This window comes from Ptychodera flava, chromosome 17 (genome assembly GCF_041260155.1).
Source record: "Ptychodera flava strain L36383 chromosome 17, AS_Pfla_20210202, whole genome shotgun sequence".
In the NCBI taxonomy this organism is placed as follows: domain Eukaryota; kingdom Metazoa; phylum Hemichordata; class Enteropneusta; family Ptychoderidae; genus Ptychodera; species Ptychodera flava.
In genome coordinates, this window is record NC_091944.1 from 252,628 (window position 1) to 278,204 (window position 25,577).

Consider the following 25,577-nt stretch of genomic DNA (forward strand, 5'->3'; position numbering starts at 1 on the left):
CATTTTATAGAAAAATATTTAAAAAGTAAATTATAAAAATAGAGAGTCATCAACAATCTATTTACTTTAAGGAGAAAATGGCAATATGACTGTGTGGGCGCGTTTTAAAGTCTTCTTTTTAAAGCTGTGCATTAGTTCATTGCATACCGAAATGCCCATTCACGATATACCAATTAATGTAGCAAAACTTACAAATTTAGTGACTAGAGACAATACTGCATGGTAAATACCCAATTTTGACATTTATTTTTTTCTTCAGCACATTGCAATTAGTAAATAACATCCATAAATCTGTTTGATTTGCTTCATTTGAAGGAAACCATAATGATCGTATTTTCTTCCGGTTAAAAATACTGAATTACCAGAAAAAATCGATTTAAAGTTATCCAATTCTATGACGTCATATTTTTTTACTGAAACCTTATGCATTTTAGAAAGACCAGTATCTAAGCTTTCTAAAACTACAAGGTATGTGGTATTTCAAGCCAGTTTACTTCATCAAGGAAAGAATGCTGACCCCTACCCCTATTGCACACCCCATACAGATACACGTAATTCAAATTTGACTCCAGAGAAGAGTGTTTAGTTAAATATCTAATGTTAACACTTTTTTCTGGTTTAATATGTCGGAATAAATAATTTAAACACAAAAAGTTGTGAAAATTTTACTTAATAAAAAGTAAATCACAATTGTTACATGGTATTTTGGGTAAAAAATTTCAAAATTGTCAAAAAAATCATTTTAAAGTCGTCCTATTCTATATACACAAATTTATTTTGCTAAAGTTGGTATTTCTCAGAAAGAGCAGCATCTGAGCTTTCCAAAAATGTAAGGTTTGTGCTATTTCATGCTAGTTTACTTAATGTAGGGGAGGATATGGTACCCCTTACCCCTACCCATTTTTCGCCATTTTTCGCGGTACATGCAAATCAAAAACCAGTGCAGACAGGTAGTGCATCTCAAATATCCAATGTTAATATCTTTTTTCTACTTCAGCAGATCCAAAAGAAGAAAAAATACCCGTGTAGTAGGTTTATGGGGGGGGGGTGCACGGTGACCCCCTCCAGCCCACGGATTAGTGCTTTTATCACTCAAATAGTCAATGATACCATATTGGTCACAAAGTTGTATGGACATGCGCATAAAGATCAACAGGTTGTTTGATTTCACAGTGACTGTCAAGGTGGCGTGTTTATCACGTGCCGGCATGTGACTGTGAGGTCGTGCGCAATGCGTAACAGAGAACCAACACGGATCGTGTTAGTTCACAGGCGTAACAAGTTCACTTATTTGCATGTTAAACACTAGTATATACACGGTCCAACATTAGCATTTCATTAGTTGTTGGAAGGCGAGAAAAGTGGTAACATTTCTACAATGGTTCAGTTAGGCCTATGGCAACTTTAGTTTATGCAGACTCGGAAACACTTTTCCAGAAATTTTTTGGTAAGTTTCCTCCACTTCAATTGATCCCTAGCGCTTTAGTAAAAGTAAGTGTGCGATTTAGAAGGGATGTTGGTGTTTAATGAAGGTGTAACTTATTCAGATTGGGTAGCTCGTTGTTCGGGATGGCTACACGTAACTATAACGTAACTGAGCTTTGTGTAGAGTTAAGATACAAAGTCATTGTCAGTAAATTGAATGTTGTCATTGATTCCGTCGGCCATAGTGATAGCAACATAAGCGTTTCTTTATTTTTTTATTAGTACAATAATACTTTCATTGAAATAATAGGAAAACTTGACAGTGTCGATTCCATACAACATATTGTTTTGGTGTTTGCTGAAGTTAATTTACGTTATACGTGTTATCCAACATCGCCTACTCCCAGCGCACACGCTTCATTTATGTCCCTCTTCTCTCGAATGTATTTTTTGTTTTCTGACATTTCTTTTTTCTCTTTCGTGGATTTTTGAAAAAAGTTAATAATATTCAACACGCGAATTTCACTTTAGTTTCACTTTCTTACAAAGCAGGACGAATCTCAATTCACATCAAATGTTATGTTTTGGAATATTTTTCTCGTGATGGTTTGCGTAATTTTAGTTGACCTCACGTGTTGCCAAACGTACTCATCATTGCATTGGCCAGATTATACTGTACATTAAAAACAGATAAACTAAAGTTTAAGCAACTGCCTCGAGCACTTGCTAGTCGACGTCGAACTATACAATTACACCTTAGCTTACAGAGATCAGTGATAAAATCTCTTTCATACAGTGGATATGAGGTAGGTCGTACAGGTCCTTTTTGCTTGTGATCAGGCAACTCTTCAATTAGTCGGTCAAGGCAGCAGAAAGATAAACTTTGTTTGTAGTTGTCAAAGCCTGTGTAGCGTGACATCGAGCTGACCAATCACAGTCGAGTGCAGGTTACAACGCCCATCTTTGACCCATGTATGTTAGGACGTACTGAAAGTTTGGTGACCCTGTGTGGCGCACAGGTACTGTAGTTGATAGCCCTTTTAATGTTGTAGAAACCCCTTTCAAAAGCGCTATCAACTACGGTGCGGTGGTGCCTGTGGTGTGGCGGTGTCGTATCATGACGCGTGATAATTGGTTGGCAGCGACCATCCACTCTGGAAACGTTATGCAGTGTTCCGATATTTTGGTGATCAAGCTGTTTCTATAAGCGTTGAACCCAATTATCATTCCTGAACAAAGAGCGTGGATATGGACAGATATATGGAAAAATCTCTTGTCTAATTACTGCTGCGAATCAGTCATGTCATGGCATCATGCAATACATTTAATCACAGTCCCTCTATCCATAGATATCTATGGATAGAGGGACTGTGATTTAATGGTTAAAATACGGTGCCTATAAAGGGACCGCGATTAAAACTATCGTCATCTAACGCGACTGAGGACAAGCGTCAATGAGATAAATGTAAACAAAAATGATTTAGCTTTGTAATTAATTTCACGTGATTTTCATCGGTCAATATCATGACGACAGATTCATTGTAACGTGTGCGTCACAGATCGACGTCGTAACAACCCCTGAGCCCTGAGCCGGATGATAATTTGGCGGGAAAATGCAATAAATTACTGCCACTTACAATTGGTAGACGTGCTGATTGGTTAATAATCATCAGGCCCTGCTATCGCGCGATTTGATTGGACACTGAACCTCATTTACATAACCTGATAATGGGGCATGGTCACAGAGATCGAATGTTTTGGCTTTGTGCCGATGTTGACATCAATTTGTAATACAGTAGTACTCAGTAAACTACGTTGAAATTTTCTCTATATTTCTGAGTTTCGGTTACCATTTACAGAAGTCAAATCAAGGTAAGGTTATAATGTTGTCCAATAGTGTGAATATTCGATGAATCAGCGTCATAATTGCGGTATTTTTACGTAAAAAAAGAACTCCGTGATCGACGGAAATACGGAAAAGAATGGTAAATTCATGTGTAGCTGGCAGACACAGTTCAGGCAACGATGCTTAACGGGTTGTATGACATACAATTGCATTCTCTGAGTACGTCTTTGGGGTTTACTGTCAAATTTTAATACTAAGAGGTGTGTTAAGTATGATATGTATCCGTATTCCCCCTCTTTCGAAAATTTTTGTCGTGCTATAAATGTAAAGCGACCGATAGCTTTGAAGGTCAAGTCGCCGGTATAGTTGAAGCAAACTCGGGCAAACGTGAACACGTAAAGAATGTAAATCTCTTTCCACTTTACATTAACGTCGCAAAGACTACCGCTGTGAATATGTTAGGGTAACAATTTTTCGAAATAGAAAGACTCAAGGAATGACACATTGTACATAATTCATCTCTGTGTGCTTTACGTCAAGAATATTTGGTCATCTGGTGATTTGTTTCAACACGACTGTCTGTCTGTCGTTATGTCGACAGATGACCATCTTGTACCGACATACGCAGCAGGCTTCGTGCCAACATCTTCCAAGATAAAATACTATCTGTAAGCGGCATATCGTTGTCAAGAAAGGTAGCAACATTTATTTAAGGCAGCCTCTCACAGTTTAGGTCAATCTTCTCGGAACCACCGTGTCGTGGACAACGAGTGATCCTTGCATAATTTAGAGTCATACCTGAACTGAGGCAAAGCAAGGGAAGTGTGACTCCACTTCATGAAACTATGATCTCAAGCAATCATTAGGGCCAGTCCCGTTCTACATCCATTGCCTCACCCACAGTCCTGTGCCTCACAACAAGTTAGGATAAGTCGTGGATAGTTGTCAGGGGAAATAGCGGTGCTCCGCTGTATGTGAACCGTATTAAAGTTACAAAACAAAAGAAACCCGCCATATGGGTCAATCAATATTGTCGTTTGTGTAACATTGACTGTCGTATTGACCCGGACCAGCCTTCGATCATGGAGTTCATCACTGGGCCAGCACAGGTGAATGTGGGAGAATGTCGAGTTAGTTTGGTTTTAAATCGTTGAGAAGGTTTATTTGGTTTGATTTTTGGTTTCATAATTGGTTTCTGTCCCAGTCATCAAAGGTAGTGATATCATACTATATTATATAGATGAGTTGAAAGTTAACTACCGTAGTAACACCAAACAGTGGTTGTTGGAATATGTGAGTCATATATGGTATGATTCTTTGTGCACACGTCGCATTTATTATTTTGAAATATCTTTTTAAAAGATATTAGAGTAATGAGTGAGACAGATGTCTTACTAGTAAAAGAAGAATGTAAAAGAGTCAAATTAACAAAGACTTCAGTGGTGTGTCTGTATTTCCATCCAAATAGTAACTACGCCTGCTGCATCATCAACAAATTATTGGAGTCTATGTGCTCTTGATTGGATATCATTGGATCAGTCTTTCAAATGTCAGCACTGATATTTTGTTCAAGGTGTTTTGTATTTCGTTTGTTGTCTTGTTGGCAAAATGTGCACCCAAATGTCCAGATATGTAATAGTTTGACTCTACTCACAACAAGAGTATGTAATTGTAGTATTTTGTCCGTTACAACATCAACTTCAAGGTTCACCTCCAAATCACTTTATGATTTTATCTTATTGATAATTAGATGGATTTACTGTGTTTGGATGTAAACTGCACAGCCCAAACTCAAAGCCAGTTGTTATTATCTTCTTCAATTCTTTTTAATATTCTGTGTTTGTATTTATTTTATATTTTAACAATACTATTAATTTATTATTTTTAATATCTTTGAAAGAGTCAGAAGTTTGAGGAATGAAACTGTGAAATTAAGTTGTACTGGTTGAATGCTGTTCCTGCCATTTAGCACGGTTCACACATTGGCTCTTATTTTCACTTGTGAGATCAGAGAAATATAATAGAGAAAGTGTGTCTTGATTTAGGTTTGAATTCCTGTTGTCGGTGACTGTTACATGTTTATTTATCCATAATCGGTGTCACTATTATGGTAAACTGTTTTCTGAATAGCTTGTAATTTAATCACAATATTGTGAATTAAAACACTAGTACCCCCCTTTTCCGCCAAGTCCATATTTCACCACCAGGTCAAGATGGGTTAAAAATAATGACACACAACTTATTCCATATGATGTATTTAACATAATACTGTACATTTGAGGGCCGTTGAAAACATAATACTGTAAAGTTGGATTTTTTTTGACAAAAGATGCTGTAACATACCAAGGCAAGTGGGTGAAAAATACATCATGTTTTGGCTCAATACGCTTTGTACTGACTTGGCTGATGGGGAAGTGATACAGTTATTACTATCTGGCAGGAAAACGCTGGTACTGTAATGTTCATCACAGTGGACTGGCAATTGAATTATAAACTTTGCATTCCCATGCAGAGTTGCTTTCAGCGAGATTATTTTCATTTTGCATTAGATTATGAAGTTCAGATCGTTTTTCCATACTTCAGTCTTCAGTGGCCTTGTCATACCTGTGACCTGATAGTAAATAGACAGTACTTATTCATGCACAAGAAGCCATTTAGTATCCATATTGGGTAATACATTTGCCATATATGGAAGACGCCATTTGCATAATGGTAGACATTTAGAATGTGAATCCCCATTATTTACATATGAATACCCCTAAACAAGCTGTTTTGCATGGAGTAAGAGTCACACCATTGGATCACACCACCAGTGGTACGATTTACATGAACCATAGACATAGAAGGAAATGTCCCAGTCATGTGTTTTTGAATGAACAATGGTACGGTAATTTTAGATATTGCAGTGAAAGAGAGATTAAATTGTTTGCCAAACCTTGACATAATCATGTTAGAAGTCTTCTGTATGTAAAGTATGAAATGATTTATGATAGGTTCAAGTTTTGTCTCATTCTAAGTCACATGTGAGAAGCAAGGAAAATTTGACCGTGGAGCTAAGTGGCTCCATAATTTGACCACTGTTTTCCTTCCCAATTTGACCGTGGAGCTAAGTGGCTCCATGATTTGACAACTGTTTTCCTTCCCAATTTGACCGTGGAGCTAGGTGGCTCCATAATTTGACCACTGTTTTCCTTCCCAATTTGCTTTGATGTAGATGTCCCTCCAATAATTTTATTATTTGGTTTCTCTTGCTGTTGTCATAAAAACCCTCACTTATGTATTGAAGCAAGGAACAAAACAAAACTATTGAGTACAAATTTCATTTGAATTCCACAAGTTACACTGTCATACACAGTGTTGCATGCATTTAGGAAAATTCCCTTTCCCTTTCCCGTCTGTCTGTATGTTTTTCTTTGTATTCCTTCACACACCCCGATCCTCTGTTGCATGTATTGAAATATATGACACAGACAGGTGCAAAAAACTGAACTTGTGTCTCACAAGCTCTTCACATTATTGCCATCAACATCTGATTTTATAAGCAAGTCTATATGAATATGAAACTAATAGTGTTCAGTCTGTGTGATATGTTAGTCATGTGGGATCAAAAGTTGTGACTTGCTGCATTCTCAAGTCATGTACAATTTACAAACTATTCTGTTGGATGCATATCAGATGGAATAATTTCTTGAAGGCCTGGGTCATCTAATGTTGAGGCCAAGGTTTTTAAGGTTGGCCATTCTCTGTTTGAAGACCTTGATCTTGAAATGCATCTCTTCCACAAAGATAATTTGTGACAGCCCAGCAAATATATGAATGGAATGAACCATTCAGATATGGGATAAAGTACATGTAGAAGGGGTTTAAGGTCCCTTGAATGAGTAACACAATTTGTCAGTTTAAATTCAAAGCAAGCTTTGTAAAATAAAGTAACAAAATATGGAAAATAGTTTAGTTTTACTTTGTAAAGCTCACAGACATTACACGCTGCTTTTGAAAGCATGTACAAAATGGAATGTTCCAGTCTGACCTATCACATGACACTGTCATGATAGTGTGGTGGTACCATAATGGCTGCCCAGTGCTGTGTTGGAGCAAGTGACCTGACTGTCTGCATCAGACACCCTGTATTGTCTTCAACATTTTTCATGTAAATGTGTGCATTCTATCTGGTACAGTTCAGTCTGTGGCTATTCACAGTCAGTTTATCAGAATTTTGTCACCATCCGGACATCACAAACTAGCAGTACTGGTCTAACCAGCCTGTCTGTCATATTACCAAGGTAGGGTTTGTGTCAATACTGTCTTGATAGAGAAGATTTTCATGGACTGTTAGACTTCTAATTGAAGACAACATGATGTAAGATGCTGTGGTAATAATGAATCATATTTATGGATACCTTGTGATCAACACTAGCCACAAAACATTAATTCTGGAACCTTTGTGAAAATGAGCTCTTCAAATCAAAACCAGCATATATTATATCCCGCTTAGCTTGCAGGTATGGTTTTGCCTGGATGCTGTATAATGCCAGGGAAACACCCAGACTTTCATGGGTACCTACAATTATGCTGTAGGTTTTTCTATAAAGTGCCATGTTATAGGTGGCTGTGTTGTGTCAGAACCACATTCCTGCCAGTAAATATACTGCCAATTTATGACCCAAGTTTCTTCTCTGTCAAGGATGAGCGTATTCAAAATTGCCATGTGTTATATGTTGCCAGAGAGTATCACTTCCCCATCAGCCAACTCAGTGGAAAGCAGTATTGAGCCAAGACCATACGTATTTCCACCCATTTGGCTTGGTCTGTTCCAACAGCTTTAGTCCATAAAAATCATGTTTACAGTGTCTGTTATTTCAGGGACTTTCATTCAAGTGTTCAATTTTTTGTTAAAATGCACCAAATGGGACATGTTGTGCTTCACTAGTTTTAACGAACTTGAGCTGATGGTGAAATATGAACTTGGCAGGAAAAGAGTCAAGCATAGTCCCAGGGTCTGTGGTTTAGGCAGGTAGATTTGGCCGTTGTACCAGCTGTTCAGTGTTAAGGTGTTTTCAAAATAATATACTCAGTATAATTTGCAAATACACCACAGTTTAATGAATGACAGATTCTATAATTTCATTCCTTCATATCAGTTTATCTCCATATGATCTCTGTAGTGTTTTTAAATGATATGGTAGCAATACATGAAATTAATTTAAAGCTCCAAATATGCATCAAACCAGACATATTTTTATGACCAGGAAAGTGGACTTCATAATAGCTTTGTATGTTTATCACATCACAATTGAAATTGTGTTTGATTTGTCTGTACAAATAGATTCCAAGGGACAGTTTAGCTAGCATACTCAATGTTTTTGCTAAGGTTCTAGAACATTGGTAAATGATTTTGGAACCCCTGTAACATTTCTGCTGTCCCTAAATATACCAAGGGGAACCCCTGTGAATGTTACCAGCGTATGGCCTTAACAAAAACACTGATGCTTGTAGTTTATCAAAAACATGTGACCAAGTCGGTACCCATCCGTACATTATAAAAACTACAAGCTGCCAACTATTGTTTCAAATCAGAAGTATTCAGTGCATCAACTTAGGACATCAATTGAAAAATTATTCATAACTAATAGATTTTAAGATAATCTTTTTTCACGTTATGTTCATCTTTTTACAACATAAATGACTGCAAATTTTGTACCAAAATACATTTTTGTCGGTGATAGTTCACCAAGACTTGCATTGTAAACTGACTAAGGTGTAGATGTACAAATATTGAAAAAATAGACACCTCCCTAATTAGGGAACCTCTGTCTAAAGCCATGTTTTATTTATGTTTACTTGCATAATACGGACAAGTTACTAAAATTAGTATGTGACGTATATGATATACAAAATTATTAAATTTATCAGTCAGCTGTGCATTACACAACACTAAGTACTAAAGGTCAGCAATGTGATGGTCAGTGGTAAAAATAGTTTGGATGTCAAAATGGCTTTGAAGTCAGAAATGTAGCAGTTATTCCTACATCAACTGAAATAGCTGTATCATCATGAATTCATGAAAAGTTTACTGTATAGGTTACAGATAACTAGTATCAAGTGTTGTTCATAGTTAAATTTTTACATTGTAAAAATGTAAACATGCAGGAATCTGGTTTAAAGTTCAGTTGCCCTAGATTGCCCTTTAATCTGCTCAACTAATGATTTGTCTGATGAAATTGCACTGTGTAACATCAGTCTGTTTACTGAAAAATCACAGCAGCGTGTTGTTATTCAAAGTTTGGATACCTTTTGATGTGTTCAAAATAATACTTTAACCAACAGGAATTGGGAATTGTTGTACTGAGTCAAGTATGACTCAGAATTGTCACCTGAGTTCTCACAGTGAGTTTGCTTTCAAAAAGATTAAAAATAGTGACATCATTGTGACATCTGTTCACTCACATCTTATTCAAGTCAGCACTGTCATTCCCTGACTTCAGCATTGAAATTGCATGGGATTTAATCATCACAGGAACACGTCTCATTTTGCTTCCATTTTTGAAATGACATGACAATAGTAACAAGGCGTCTGTCTCTCTTACAGGTTGGTGCAATGCAAGCAGTATGAATTACTTTGGTAGATTTTTGTCCAATTTTAAAGACTTTTACAAAGAGATAAATGCTGCAACGTTAACTGGTGCAATAGATGTCATTGTTGTTGAACAACAAGATGGAAGTTTCCAGTGTTCACCATTTCACGTCAGATTCGGTAAAATGGGAGTTTTGCGAAGCAGAGAGAAAGTGGTATGTTCTAATTGGATTCATTATAAATTTTGGAAGATTAGAATATTGCTTAATTGTGTGTTTATTTCCAAATATCTTCAGTAAGAATGTCACTGAAATGCTAACGTTAGCGGTAGAATTGGGAGATCACTCTCATATCAGAGTGTGACAAAAAATGCCAACATTCAGGTGGCGGTTAGAATTCAGAGATAACTCTGATGAAATTTCACATCATAAAAGCTAACTAGCAGTAATGATGATAACTATTATAATAGTAATGATGCTTCTTGCTTGATATCTGTTTTGAAATTCTTTTCTCAAATTTCAGATTTTTAAAATTCTCACCTTACCTCAACGTTCTTTATTTTCCTGACCAGGTTGACATTGAAATCAATGGTGAGCCGGTTGATTTACATATGAAATTAGGTGAGACTGGAGAAGCTTTCTTTGTTGAAGAAACAGATGGTGAGGTGAGTTCATCTTCAAGTTCCTACATTCACATTTGAGTGTTTTTTTCAAACAAAGAAGTGTGCTTTTAGGACACTGCTGGTATTTACTGATGAATGTGTAAATATTTCAAAGGAATACACATTTCATTCCCTGTGCAGGGTTTCATCACAAATATCTCAATGAGATTGCATCTCTGTGGTGACTACCTGATTAAGTTTAACTTCTATTTTTTCCCCTGAAAATTGTGTTTTCAGATTCCAGACTACCTGGCGACATCTCCAATCCAATCCTATGATGATTTAATAGAGGCAGGATTGAAAAGACTTCACGTGGAATCAGAGGTCCTTGAGGATAAAGAAGATGTGAAAATTGAGGAAATTTCTGTTTTGACAGAAGATAAATACCTGATAGAGGGAGTAGCTGAAGCAATGAAAGAACCTTGTGGTTCTGACTCTGTAACTGTGAATATTGAAGAAGTCAGCAAGTCAGTTGAAATCGTCATAGAAACTGGAGATGGAGAGACCAAGACATCGCATCTGGACTTGTCAAGAAACTGCAGTCTTGCCAGTCTGTCAGAAGCTGAGAGTGAAAAGAGAGGAATGTCGGATAAGTGCGGAGAGGATGATACCAAAAAGAAGGTTAAAGTGTTACGGAAACGCAGGAAAAGTGGGAAAGGCAACAAATCTAAAACAAACAATAGCATTGAGAGATGTGACAGTCATTCCAGTGTACAGTCTGTGGAAGACATCTTTGAAATGGAAATCACAACTGATGACGATGATGATGATGATGAAATTCAAATCATCAATGCACATTCAGACAACCATAGCAATGGTCATGTAATTCAATGTGAGGATGACAGACACTTTACACATCTATCTGAGATTCCGTACATTCCAGACTTCCATCCGTTCTCTGATGGTGATGCCACTCCACTTGACAGGTTAGTTGCAACTTTAGCAGTGTTCCTAAATTGGTACTTGTATAAATTTCAAAAGTTGGTCTCAAGAAGTCCAAATACCTGTCAATCATTTCCCAGAGTGTGTGAATTGCAAAGTTTGTTTCAGATTATAATTCATAATTTTATTTATAAATCCTTAAAGATGAAATTTCAAAAATGTCGAAAGTTGGCATTGACAGTTTAAAACTGAATTTGTCTTAAGACTTGCCTTTATAATATCAGTGAAAGTCATCAATATTTTGAGAAAGTGCATTTATCCTAAGATTCATGGAAACTTGTCATTGTAAATTCATCTTTTATCGTAAAGCTTTAAGTTTTACTATACTAGATGAAATCACTAACATGTTTCCCCATTTTCAGCCCAATTGTAAGTCCAAGACCAGGAACACCTAAGAGTGATACTGAAGCTGAATTGCAGAGAATTGAACCACTGCAAGGACAAGAAGTTAATATGAAATGGAATTGGGGTGAACTTCCTCAAGTCCCACAAGTAAGGATAAAAATTGACATCGTAAAGCAATCAACATGTCCAAAAATGTTAAATTGCAGCAAATTGTGATTGGTAGACATGCTGGGAATGTGAGGGTTTGTAGAGATCAAAACAGACCATTTACTCCAATCATCACAATGGTTTTGTCCCAAATCCATTGTTATCTATGGTGACTTAGGACCTGTTTACAGAAAATCAAGGGTGAACAGGGGTTTCATTAAGAGCCGGCAGCCGGCGAAATTGACCGGTTACTCTCACAATTTCGCCGGCTACTTTTTCGGAAATTTGAACTCTTTCATAGCTAAAATATTGTTTACCTTGTGAAATGATCCGCACAGGTTTCACAAGCTGTGTAGTCAAACTTTTCAACGGCTTTTATGTGAAACAAAATTTAGAAGACGAGCGACTACTACGATCGCCTTGTACTGCGATAGAGCACGGTGTTGGGTATACTGCCGCAATAAAAATCGGAATTGCAACAGTCGATTCTATTGGCTACCTGAATTGCTGATTCCTATGCGGTGACCTTTATATATGCCAATGAAAACGGGCATACTTCACATGTCGGCCGTCGTTAGCTCGACTCAAAATGGTCGATGAACAAATGAAGACGGAAACGATCGCAAGGTCAGGCTTCGCTGTACGATCCTCTGTTTTGAAGTGGACCAAGAAACAAGAGAAGGATAATTACGTGGATTTAAACTGTTTCGAAGGCAATGACCTGATTTTTTTCTCACGAAAAAACTTTCCGATTACAGTTCGAATTTTAGTAAGCCGACATGCGTTGCACTGCGGCAGGCTTAAATGTGAAGGTATATAACCAGCTGGGCATATATATGTACTGCTCTTTGGTCTATCGACGCCAATAAGAACGTCGCCCAGAGTGGTTACAATACGATCAGACCTCTAAATTCACTTCAAAAATGATCGTCAGCTTAATCCAAATGTGAGTTTCTGAACGTAAAATTTTCATATCCTATATCAAGGTTCTTACTTTGCATACCCATATAGTCAAATCACCTTGAGGGTCTTGTTTCATTTGCGAAATATGGTAATGATCGTCTTTTTTATCATTATTGTTATATAAATTATCCTTTTTACCTCCCCAGTGGTATAAAAGTTCTTCATCTACAGATTTCCATACCAAACATCGTAGTTCTTAATTTTAAGCATAACATTATTCATTAATGAAAAGTTTCTCATTTACTGTGCTTGAAATATGAGTGTTTCATCCAGGATGGCATCAACAGGGGGATTTCACCCCTTTACCAGAAAATTTCGGGGGCATTTCACCAGTTCATGTGTTCTACTTGTACCTCTAAGGTGTGACTGGCACCATTTCATCGGGGTGGGGGGGGGGGGGGGGGGGGGGGGGTTCCCCTTGACAAAATAAACTGGGGGTGCCAACATTTCAACAGAGGGGGAATCCCCTATCGCCATGTCCAGATGTAACACAGTATAATATCATCTACATATCAAATTTATATCATTAATAATTGTGAATTATATAGTTTAACTCCTAAAAGTATAGAAGCTCTAAAGACTCAGTTTCCTTGTTCAAAATATCGTCAACATTACCACATTTTATCATTTTCAATTATGAATTATCATATTTAGGCCTAATCTCCAAGGAAACGGCTTTTTATGATATGAACACAAATGCCCTGGAACACTGCTGACAATTCTCCTGAAAATACTTGAAATTCAAGTGACTGCGAGCTGTAAAAAGTGAATTTTAGCTCATTTTTCAGGGTTTCCGGCCTTCGGCCGGCAGGAGGAACACCCCCTCCCGGACCCTCCCCCAACGACGACCGCTTTGTGGTCATGGCAGCTGCAAGCCGCGTACTTTCCAATCTGGCCCCCTACTTCAAAACTTAATGAACCCCTGGGTGAACAAACTAAGCCATATAGGTCGGACCAAAACACACCTTTGCACTCATCTTATCATTGTTTTTAAGCAGTCAATACATTTACACTGTTAAAGCAGAGTTGTTTTAATTGAACTGCGCTTTTAAAGATCACAAATTGCAAGCCATTCCAGTCTGTAAAAATATTTGAACTTTGATAATATTTCTTGTTTTGCGTTTCATTTATATGTTTATTAAATTCATTTATTTTTCAAATTTGTTTCTCAGCCTGTTAAACCAACAGTAACTGTAAGTGAATCCACAGAGACAGCTGATGCTGAAAATGGTGCCACTTCTTCAGAATCAACAGTTGCCAAGGAAACATCATCTGAGGCAGAGTCTAAACAGAAACAATCCATGCTTGGCAGCATGTTTCAGTTCATGAGAAGAACCAAGAAAATTCGACACAGTCAAAATATGGAAGGGATCTATCTTGATGAACTCACTAACAATAAAGATGAACTTGATCCTGAAGTTGCAGCTCTCTACTTAACAAAACCGTAAGTTGTGTTTTTACTGTCGTTAGCTTTAAAGTGCCAGTACCAGTATTGTTTTGATGAGTTTTACCCAATTTTTTTATGTCAATTTACTGTCTGTATGTTTGTTATTGTTTATATACTAATGCTAGTCTGGACCAGAATTCTTTTGTCAACAACAACAACGCAGTTTGCACATGTCAGACTCAGTTGACAAGTGAAATACTGTATATTCAAATGCTTTTTGAAGTAGCTAAAGAACCGTAAATTGATGTACCAAACTATAAGAGTAAAAAAAACATAAATATTGCGGCCACTGGCGCATAACTAGTCATCCACTATCAGTGCAAACATATCACTTCGTACATTAATTTTTCACCACTTTGTCTTCATATGTCTGTCTGTCTGTTTTTTCAGTACCTTACCGACAAATCAGATTCAGCCCATTAAAGATGACTGCAAAGATGAGAAGGAGGATATTTGCTTAACAACAGCAGATGAAGAAAGACAGTCAGCTGTTCAGTCTCCAAGTTCCTTAGAAGGAGGAGAAGGCAGTATAGACAGTGGACTTGAATCACAACATCCATTTGAAGACTCCAGGTAAATAAACCATATAGTTGTTGTTGTTGTTGTTGTTGTTATTGTTGTTGTTGTCACATCATACTTCCACCACCTCAACACCCCCTATCTGTATGTCACGTCAACACCCCCTACATCTACCTCACCTTTCATGCTACGATGGTAACCCCTTCTTGTCTTGAAGCTAAGCAGTACCGGTAACATTAAAACTACTCCCACTGGATGTGTCTATGTCAACCAACATCATGTATTTCTACTGCTATGGTAACAAGTTTTGTGTAGTTACCAAGTAAACACATTTATGTCAAGTTATTTATTTAGACAGATGCTATAGAGAAGACATTTTGAATGATAGAGCCAATGATTTACCGTATTGTCTTTGCTTTCATCTTCTTTGTTTTTCTGTGTGTAAGTAACATATAAATTAATTTCAGAATGACATTAACTGAAACACACTGTCGTAAATCTGTGTGATAGAATGAATGTTAATATACTGATTGTGTGCATCATCAAACGTCTTCTTGTTGTTGTGCTTTTCTAATGTCTCAGATTTTTTGTTTCATAATTTCTAATGTCTGATAATTTGATATTCTTACTCTCTCTCTCTGTTCTATCTCTGCTAGCATTCTAACAACACCTCATGATCTTTTAACAAGAATTAATATTAGTAAGGCAACTTCTACAGATGAAACTGGGTAGGTTTCGCTTCCTTCTGCTCTTGGAGTGTCCTCCCTCCCCTCAGCTGCAATGGTGTCCTCCCTCCCCTCAGCTGCAATGATGTCCGCCCTCCCCTTAGCTGCAATGGTATCATCTCTGTGGTTCAGTGGAATGATATTATCTCACTCTTTATGTTGTTGTATCTTCTTAGCATCTCTCTGTGCATATATTGAACTGACTTTGCAGTGAATGAACACTGGACTTGTAACAATCATTAATCTTGAAACACAGATGTAACTTGGTGTTTCTTATTTACATGTATGTGCTCTCTTCATGAAACTGTCACATTGTTTATAAATGTTTTTTAGTTACAATATGTTCACATGGCATCTGCAGTGTGACCATTTGTACTTGGTATTTAAAGTGAACTATTCTCTGCAGAAACTTGGCTCTTTAATGTATCAGTGGGTCAATTCTTATGTCTGCTGAATTCATTGCAAAGTTACACGGTGTAAATTTTCTGTTGATTTCTGTTCTGTCATTGTCAGTGTCTACCACTCGGTTAATGTCAAACATTTTACTCACTCCTCAGTAACTATTGTCACCAATTCCAGTCTCTATCCGTTCACTACAATTCATCCATTATTGTACACCTGCATTTCTTGTCTGACAAATGATGGTTTCTAATGACATGGTCAACTTTAGTCTTTACCTTGTAGACAATGCAGTAATGTAATGTAGAAATTTGTTTCATTTTTGTACAGTGAACAACTTGGTGATTTGGCGTTGTCGTTATGTGGTGGATTAGAAAAATCAGAAGGTGATATACCAATGGGTAAGTTTAGAAATAAAATGCTAAAAAAATATTTATTATCTATCACCATCACACAAGGAGAGTACGAGTGTGATGTCATTGATATTTTACTGTATGCCAGTAAATGCACGCTGAAATATCAAAAAGTAGATTATTAGGATATTTCAATATCTTTTGAACATAGTCCTCATTACAAATTCAATTTACTTGTTAAACTGACATTTCAATATTTCTGGCAGTCTGCATCTGCTCATAGAGTGATGATAATTATTTTCATCTTTACAGAGAATTTCTTGCAAGCTTTAGTTACATACGAAGATTTCTGTAAGAATCCTGGTATTTTGACAGATCCAAATTTAGTTTTACGTTTTGGTGGCAAATACTACAACTGGCAGTCAGCTAGTCCATTAATCATGTCATTGGTTGTCTTTCAAAGACCACTTCCTGAGGTAAGATTTCCCACAAGCCAGTCTTTCAAACACCACTAAGCCCTTCCTCTGTGACAAACGTCACTATCTTTCCTTTGTTATGTTATTAGTTGTCGTGGTAACCCATTTCCTCATCAACTTTCTGGTCTTCTGATATTCAAATTTTAAAAGAGTTCTTACTATCAGCAGCAATTTTGCCTTTAATATCTAGAAAACAAACTGCCTCTGTTGTTATGTGTGACCATATTGGTTTTCACGGGTACCTGTTTCATTTGGACTGTATTTCATTCATTATTGATAGATTAAATTGAAGTGTTTATGTTTTGCATGTATTGTAATTGTCATATTTCATTGTAAATGCTGATATCAACATGTAAATAAAAATAGTAGGAGATTTGATTCACTTGTGTTGAAAATTCTTATTTTGACGTAAGGAACTTTCAATTTTTATGGTCTGGAAAATTATTTGGACGTAGCTGTGGAGATTTCCAATATCAGTGATCACATTCATAGTAGTGCTAAAAGTGTAGATTTGTCTGTGTTACAGAATGTTGCCGACAGACTAACAAAAGATTCTTCCAAGAAGGAGGGTCGCCGTCTTACATCATGGTTTTCTTGGAGAAGATCTAACAAACCAACAGACAGCATCAAATCTGAAGAGAAAGCTATGAGTGACAGCAGTCTTCCAAACAGTCTGCCATCGTCTCCAAAGAAAGAAGCTTCCAGGTATGTGATGGAATAATATTGTGCAACTTTGAATAACCACTTCAAGGATTAGAACACTGATGATGTAACAGTTGTTTTTTAGAATTGACCTGTAATCTGTGATTCATAGAAATTATGCAATGGGAAGTGACTTTTAACCTTCTAACCATCTGGGGAGATGTGACCCTTCACCTTTGACATCAGTAAAGCTGTTGTGTACCAAACAAAAGGAAGCAATGTTCATACATGTTTTTAAAATTGTCCACCAGTTTACATGCTTTTATTGGTGTATAGTGTGATTTTTAAGTAAGAGAAATCTACACTTTGTTTTTTGTTTTGTTTCGTTGTCCGTTTTGCAGGTAACATGAATTTGGAGGTTGTGTGTAATTTAGTTAAGTTGACAGAAATCTTATTTCTTGATTTTCATCTTCTGTTAGGCGTCAGAAATCAGACAGTTCATCGAGTGAGGAGGATCAGTTGTCACCTCCAAGACAAAAACCTGTGAAAGAAAGTCACAGTGACATCACAGAAATAGGAAATGAACGATACAGGAAAACTGTCAGATTGTCAAGTGATAAGATTGTAAGTGCCAGTCATTTCCTGTCTCCTAAATTCCATTTATATCAAATTGATTCATATCACCAAGTCACAGAGAAATATCAGATATGATGATCAAATTGTCAATGTTACTGAAAATTATTGTAGAATTCTTTTTAGGAATGGTACAATTTACATACTTTTTATGTTCAGTATTTTGACTATTTTGTTTATTGTTTCATTGTCTGTCACAGAATTAATAACAATTGTAACAAAAATAACAACAGTAAGAAAGATGTTCATTTCTTGCCAGACTGTTTTCCACAAACATTGTCTGTTGATTTAATGATGTATCAAGTATTTCTCCTATTGTCAATGCAGATTTTAATATTCTTTGTTTTGTAACAGCATTCTGTTTTTGTGTTGTAGGCAAAACTAAATTTGAAAAGTGGTGCCAATGAAATAGTGTATTCCGTAACCACTCAGTATCAAGGAACGTGTCGATGTAAATGCAATGTGTATCTCTGGCGCTATGACGACAAAATCATCATCTCAGACATCGATGGAACCATCACGAAATCCGATGTCATGGGTCAGATATTACCAGTATTTGGCAAAGATTGGACACAGTCCGGCGTTGCTAACTTGTACACCAGTATTAGAAAGAATGGTTACCAGTTCCTGTATCTGTCAGCGCGTGCCATTGGACAAGCTTCACTTACAAAGGGTTATTTGAAGAGTGTCAAACAGGAACAGACAGTTCTTCCGGATGGACCATTGTTGTTATCGCCGACCTCTCTCATCACAGCCTTTCATAAGTAAGTTCATGGTTTTTGTATCAGTATTGGTGCCTTCAAGTAAAACTTCCCACAGCAACATCAATTTTCAGTTCATGAATTCACTACCATGACAGAGGACTGGAAATAACACAAATATTAAAACAAAGGCGGCTGAACATTAGTTGAATATACCCATGCTATAGAGATTGTTTATTTTAATTTATTATCATTCAATTAAGATTTTATCTTTCTATTGACGTGTTGTTCTGTAAATGTTTGACCAAATCAACATTCTGAAAGTAATGTGCAAGAGAAAGCATACCTTTGGTGACTTGTACTAGTAAGTCAGTGAAATATCAGGAACAATGCAGTGTAAATGACGTCATTTAAAGAAGAAATGCAAATTGTATAAGATGTTGGTACATTCAGTTGAATTTAATAAAACCAACTGAATTCAGAGAAACAATGTGAAGTTGATGTTACAAAATTTGAATTCTGTGACCTTACCAAAATTTTCATTCATTTTGCTTTGACAGGGAAGTCATTGAAAGGAAACCAGAAGAATTCAAAATTAGTTGTTTACGTGACATACAGGCATTGTTTCCAGACAGTGGTCATAAAAATCCATTTTATGCTGGCTTTGGAAATAAAATCAATGTAAGTACCATTTTGCAAAAGTAGCTATAATTCAGAACTATATTCTGTTTAGTGTTCAATGTTTTTCCCTAATCCATACAAGTGGTGTGGCCTCTTACAAAAAGAATATAAGTATTGTAGAAATTGTAGAAATTTAATTTTCAAAAAATCTGAAACTGTAGTGATACTGACACATTGACTTGTATTTAGACACGAGTTATATTCATGATGATGTCTTATCTAAGTTGTCCACTCTCAATAAAAAATTTGAATAGAAATACTAAATCATGTTTCAATATTTCTTTTGATAGGATGTGTGGGCATATCGTGCTCTGGACATTCCCATATCTAGAATCTTCACAATCAATCCAAAAGGAGAACTCAAACATGAATTGACGCAGACTTTCCAGTCATCGTAAGTACAGTTCAAAGTGTTATTTCTCTGTGTGCATGTACATCTGTGGAAAACATACCAATCAAACAAATCATTTGGAGTTCAAACTAAGCACAGAAAGGAAGCAGCTGGCAGAATTTCACAATTCCCATGCATTAAAATATGCTAGAAAATCTGTAACACTCTGATTATATTTTTCTCTTTTTGAAACAAACCAAACATTTCTCAGTTGATTCATGCAACTCAGCTTTATGCATAAAACAAAATCTATGAGCTACTTCACATCTTGTCATATCTGATATTTACAGTCATGATAAAATATACAGACATTTACACCAATTGATAAACTCTTTCTGCATATTCTGGTAATAATACTGATACAAACTCTATTCTAATGGAAGTTGATAAACCCATAATCTACCATTGTGTCTGTCCGCAAAACAAACATTTTCTTTAATGTGTGGTTTCTCTTCCACAGGTATACCAAGTTGAGTGATCTTGTTGATCATTTGTTTCCTCCAGTGGCAAGTAAGACAACCTCCTATGAGTTCACATATCCCAATGAATACAGCAGCTTCACATACTGGAGAACACCTCACATGGAAATTGACATTGAACTCACACCCCTTGACGATGACAAACAGAAAACCAAGTCATCCAAAAAATAAGTTGATTTAAAATGTGAGAAGATTTAGGCTAATTTTGTGAATGTTTGAAAGTTTATAGAGAAAAATTTGAGTCAACCACAGTATTGTAGTACTGTACATTTGTGTCTTGTAAAGAGAAAATGTGAACTTACTGGCAAGTATACAAAATATTAAAATAATGTCTTGAATCAAGATAAGATTACAGTTATATCGGACTTGTGGAATCAAAAAATTAACAGATGTTTATATTCTGTCATGTCAGTATCAAATATGTGTCATACAGTTGTCCATAGACTTATAACAAGAAGTACTGTTCCAAACTGAAGAAATGTTAGTTTTAATTCCTAGAGTACTATTTAATAGTTCTAAAAAAGATATTAGAAGTGAGTAGTTTCTCTATTGCTTAAGTTTAATAGTTTAATCATTTTGGACAAAAGTCTGGTATGAAATTGTCAATTTTAAGCTCAGTGTAATAAGTCCATATAGCCAATCTTGTCTGGAGCCAATCTTGTCTAGATGTCTTCTACTGTGAACTAGGTTGGTAGTTATGCATACGTAAGTCTCAGTGATGTCAAGAATATTTGGCAGATCTAAAATTTCTGATCACTTGCAATGCTGCGTAAACATTAAGTACAATTATACCATAAGATAAAGTACATAAAATTAATTCATAAATCGTGTTTTCATAATCAGTAGACTGTACAGAATTTGATGAAGTGTATTGTTAGAACTCAAAAAATTATAATTCAGTAATCATGATGGTGCAGTATGATGTTTATGATGTACACTTTATTGTCTTGTTCTTCATGATCTGTGTTCTTTAATCATTATGAAGGGGTGATTTCAGCTGACACAGATTGAGTAAGCTTGGAAGAAATAAGTCTTCCAAATTGAAAAAGAATGGTAAAATCCAACCTTCTAATTCTAAATTCAAAAGTAGTTTGTAGTTTTTCCGATGACAGATAGTTGATAGCTCCCCTCACATTTCACAGACTTTAAGGGTTTTTCCCGTAATGAAGTATAGTTGATAGCTCTTGTATGTGAAGTAGTTTGTTCCTATAATCCACACAGAGAACACCACAATAGTGTACAGTGTTATGAAGTAGTTTGTTCCTATAATCCACACAGAGAACACCACAATAGTGTACAATGTTATGAAGGGTCATCCCTTTTGTAGAATTCTGACAAGTATTTCAAAACCTGCCAGACCCATTTTGTTGTGGTCTAGTCCATTATTACAGCCTTGTATCAAGTCTTCTAAGCTTGAGTTTTATGTGGGGGAGGGGATATTGCTAGCTGTGTTTATGATTAATGTGCATATGCAGCTGATTCTGATTGGCTGTGAATTCCATAGATATTGCACCATGAAATGTGATTGGCTGTGAATTCCATAGATATTGCACCATGAAATGTGATTGGCTGTGAGTTCCATAGATATTGCACCATGAAATGTGATTGGCTGTGAATTCCAAAGATATTGCACCATGAAATGTGATTGGCAGTGAATTCCATAGATATTGTACCATGAAATGTGATTGGCGGTGAATTCCATAGATATTGCACCATGAAATGTGATTAGCTGTGAATTCCATAGATATTGCACCATAAAATGTGATTGGCTGTGAGTTCCATAGATATTGCACCATGAAATGTGATTGGCTGTGAGTTCCATAGATATTGCACCATGAAGTGTGATAAATTCCTTTGTCACAGTTTACTGATAAAACATTTGTGAACAATACTCCTATAGCTCAAGCTAGAATGTTTTGAAGATAAGTTGTATCAACTAATGTTTTGAATTTTGACATATAGATCACCCATAGTGCATTACAGATGTATTCCCCTATTTAGTGAATTACAGGGGTACTTTGTGTTCCTATATTTAGTGAATTACAGGGGTACTTTGTGTTCCTATATTCAGTGAATTACAGGGGTACTTTGTGTTCCTATATTTAGTGAATTACAGGGGTACTTTGTGTTCCTATATTCAGTGAATTACAGGGGTACTTTGTGTTCCTATATTTAGTGAATTACAGGGGTACTTTGTAAATCTTTACAACTGATGAGAAAACTGCCATTTAAAGTGTAACATTTGAAGTAATATAGCCAAATATAACTATTTCTACTGAAACTTAATGTCATGTTATGTTTCTCATCTCAGTTTTTTGCATTTCAATGTTTGACCATTTCATTAGAAACCCAGATAATTTATTTTACATTTAGAGAATGGACAAGAATTGTACATAGAATACAAGAATACTATTTGGTAAATTTTTCAAGAATACAGTGACATTATACTTTATGTTTCTCTATGAAGTGAGCGAGGTCTTTTGTTTTATTATCATACATTGTAAATTGATTTGTATATATTATATGTTTTCAAATGGCCATTACTGTAGTATTTATTCACTTTTCGATTGGATCTTTGACAATATAAAAATCAGATTGCTTTTGGTGCCCTCCCATTGCATCATGGGGAAGGAGCATTTGCTTCTTATAATAGTATGTGTTGAACAAGTAACAAATAGAGTAGCATTTTGCACTACAAATTTTCCAGTGTTTACTGAGTAAATCCATGTCAGCTTAATCCTATCACCACCATAGTGTGGCCCAAATCCATTGTTATAAACAGTGATTGTGGACCTGTTTATTCGAAATTGGAGGTGAGCAGCTTAAATGATCCTTTTATTAGAGAGACACTCTTTACATCATGATATTGGTATATTAAGGGTAGGACAGCTTTGCTTTACAACTCAGACAACCATCAGCAGCCAGGTGTTTTGTGTCCCGTGTCTCCTAGCAGAAAGAAATGTATAGACCCTACAACTAGATATATCAAGCAATTTTTGATCTTTTTTATTTCACATGAAACTGAGCAGTTTAATAAGTTGCTGCAACTCTTATTTATTTGAATATTTCAGTCAACAGAGATTCAACTACACTGTTCAGTCATTGTAGTCAGCTTCAAGATCATCAGATTACCATCTAACTACATCAAAGTTTCTTGCAGTGTGCTGTGTCTTGATAGAATACATTTGAATGGTAAACTCATTATTAACAACAACTTAGGGAGTCTGAAACTAGGGTTAATGAGTGGCTGATTAACTGTTTTGAAATAATTCAATAAAATCAATGTATTACAGTCAACCAGGCAGTCCAAGACACTGCACAATAGCCTCAAAGTTTCTCAGAAAGTGTCTCCTATAAGGTTCAGTTAAATGCCTGTAATAATGGTGACTACTTTCATTCTCATCGATTACAAAATCATTGAATAACAACTCAACAGGGTGACATGCCACAAGCTGTTTGTTGGTTTGTAAATTAATTACTCAAGTATGCTGAAATAAATCTGCTTATTTACATAATAGCAAGATGATTTACTTTAATTCCCATGGTGCTTTGTAATTGTCACATGCTAACGGCTATCGTGTATCTACACTGTGAGACTTTGTTAAAATAACGACTTTCTTTTTGTAATTGTTTTATGGTGTTTGAAGTTTCACTTTTTATTCAGTGGATATTTTCAGATACCAGACGTTAAAGAAATAAAAGTATTATATCTTACTTATACAGGTTGTCCAGGAATTTTATTGCAAAATATTTTATACTCATGTGCATCTGAAATGCTGATCCTGAAATAAAGACGAAGTAGATTTATATCAGTTGTCGGAAATTCAAATTGTTTAATTGCTGGTGTTGTATTAAACTGACTAGTAACTGAATATGTTTGAGAATTTCTTAAAAATAGAAAATATGACTAGAGAGCTGATACATGAAAGAGAAAATCGTTCACAAAAAAAACCCTTATTGAAAGAGTATGTTGCTTTCAGTTTCATATTGAAAATGCTGACAATTTACTGTATTGCACAAATCCTGTTCTCTTCAGTTTGTCACCTAAAAATAATGATATTATCCATGTTGCTTTGACGCCATGTTAATCAATAAAACCTGAGGATAATAAATGCTGTGAATGTAAATAAAACCTTATTTGCAAACTTTCGTTTTGCAGTTTTGCCAATGTATGCATGACAAATACCAAGATCAGAGAACATTTTTTTCAGGTCCATTGTTTCCACTTTTGTTGAATATAATTTTTGCTTCCATGATGTCAATAATGTCAGATATTACAAATTCTTGTTCAAAACTTACGGTGTACAGTTAGAGTGATTTGGCATTTGACGTCATGAAGTGACTTACAGATTTTCAGATTCTTAAAAACTGTCATTCTGTGAAACTTACAACACATAGTAATTCTCAGGCACAAGTTTAAATTTCTGCTACAGTAGATTTTCCCAATGTTTTAAAATGTTTTTGATCACGCATCTTGGTAATATTTCAGTCCAACATCTTGCACAGAAAACAGCAAGGCACACCAACATTTTTTCCTCACAATTAATCATTGACAATCGACTAATTATATACCTCTGCAATCCAAAACAAGTTCTAAGACATCACAGAACTCATCTTTGCTGAAATAATGTTCAGTTTATGTATATTAACATTTAACATTTTTTATTAGTACTCAACATACACTATCAGAGAGTGTTGTAAGGTACAGTACTCTTAGTACAAAGTGGAAAAAATTACATAATTACATTACTGAATTACATCAGTGAATGCAATAAATGCAACAATGAACATACCGGTACATGAGTAAACGACTTTGCAAAGTATCTAATTACCAACTTGGGCAGAGTCACTGGAGGAAGCAATTGTATTTTTCAGGAAAACTGCTAATGGTAATGCATTGTAACTCATGATATTGATGATGACAGCTTTTCTCTTGTAAACATCAGTGAGTCCGTCATCTGTAATTTCACAACTATTGTATAAATGTTTTCTTTCCTTGGTAAAATTAGTACAAGAAAAAACTAGATGCCATTCATCATCTAACTCATTCATATTACATCTACGACAAATTCTCTCATGTAAGGGAATTTTAGGAGATTTTTTCCTACCTAGCTCAATTTCTAAATTGTGGTCACTAACACGAAACTTTGTAAGACAACGCCTCAGGCTGAAGTCAGAAATGTTATGCAAATAATTTTCCATGGTAAAGTTTGATTTAAACACTCTGT

General features: G+C 35.8%; 1 protein-coding gene across 6 annotated transcripts; it reads left to right on the forward strand.

Moving 5' to 3' along the window:
* Positions 1-1,230: 1,230 nt before the first annotated feature.
* On the forward strand, positions 1,231-24,069 carry LOC139115076 (phosphatidate phosphatase LPIN2-like). Of its 6 annotated transcripts, none has more exons than XM_070676954.1 (16): positions 1,294-1,447; positions 9,861-10,060; positions 10,417-10,509; positions 10,744-11,432; positions 11,811-11,940; positions 14,076-14,347; positions 14,741-14,923; positions 15,526-15,597; positions 16,324-16,394; positions 16,659-16,822; positions 17,349-17,527; positions 17,944-18,088; positions 18,473-18,861; positions 19,359-19,479; positions 19,770-19,873; positions 20,331-24,069. In XM_070676954.1, exons 1-16 carry the CDS (start codon positions 1,396-1,398, stop codon positions 20,518-20,520), a joined length of 3,054 nt encoding a protein of 1,017 aa, XP_070533055.1. In that variant the 5' UTR covers positions 1,294-1,395; the 3' UTR covers positions 20,521-24,069. The 6 variants fall into 6 exon arrangements, with proteins under 6 accessions (XP_070533056.1, XP_070533055.1, XP_070533057.1 ...); XM_070676956.1 differs by lacking the exon at positions 1,294-1,447 and adding an exon at positions 3,163-3,297; XM_070676957.1 differs by lacking the exon at positions 1,294-1,447 and adding an exon at positions 7,336-7,554.
* The last annotated feature ends 1,508 nt before the right edge of the window (positions 24,070-25,577 follow it).

Coding starts and splice junctions, on each gene's coding strand:
- LOC139115076 (XM_070676954.1), top strand. CDS start 1,396: ATGGCAACTTTAGTTTATGCAGACTCGGAAACACTTTTCCAGAAATTT. Junction 15,598..16,323: donor ACTTCTACAGATGAAACTGG/GTAGGTTTCGCT, acceptor ATTTTTGTACAG/TGAACAACTTGGTGATTTGG. Junction 19,874..20,330: donor ACGCAGACTTTCCAGTCATC/GTAAGTACAGTT, acceptor TCTCTTCCACAG/GTATACCAAGTTGAGTGATC.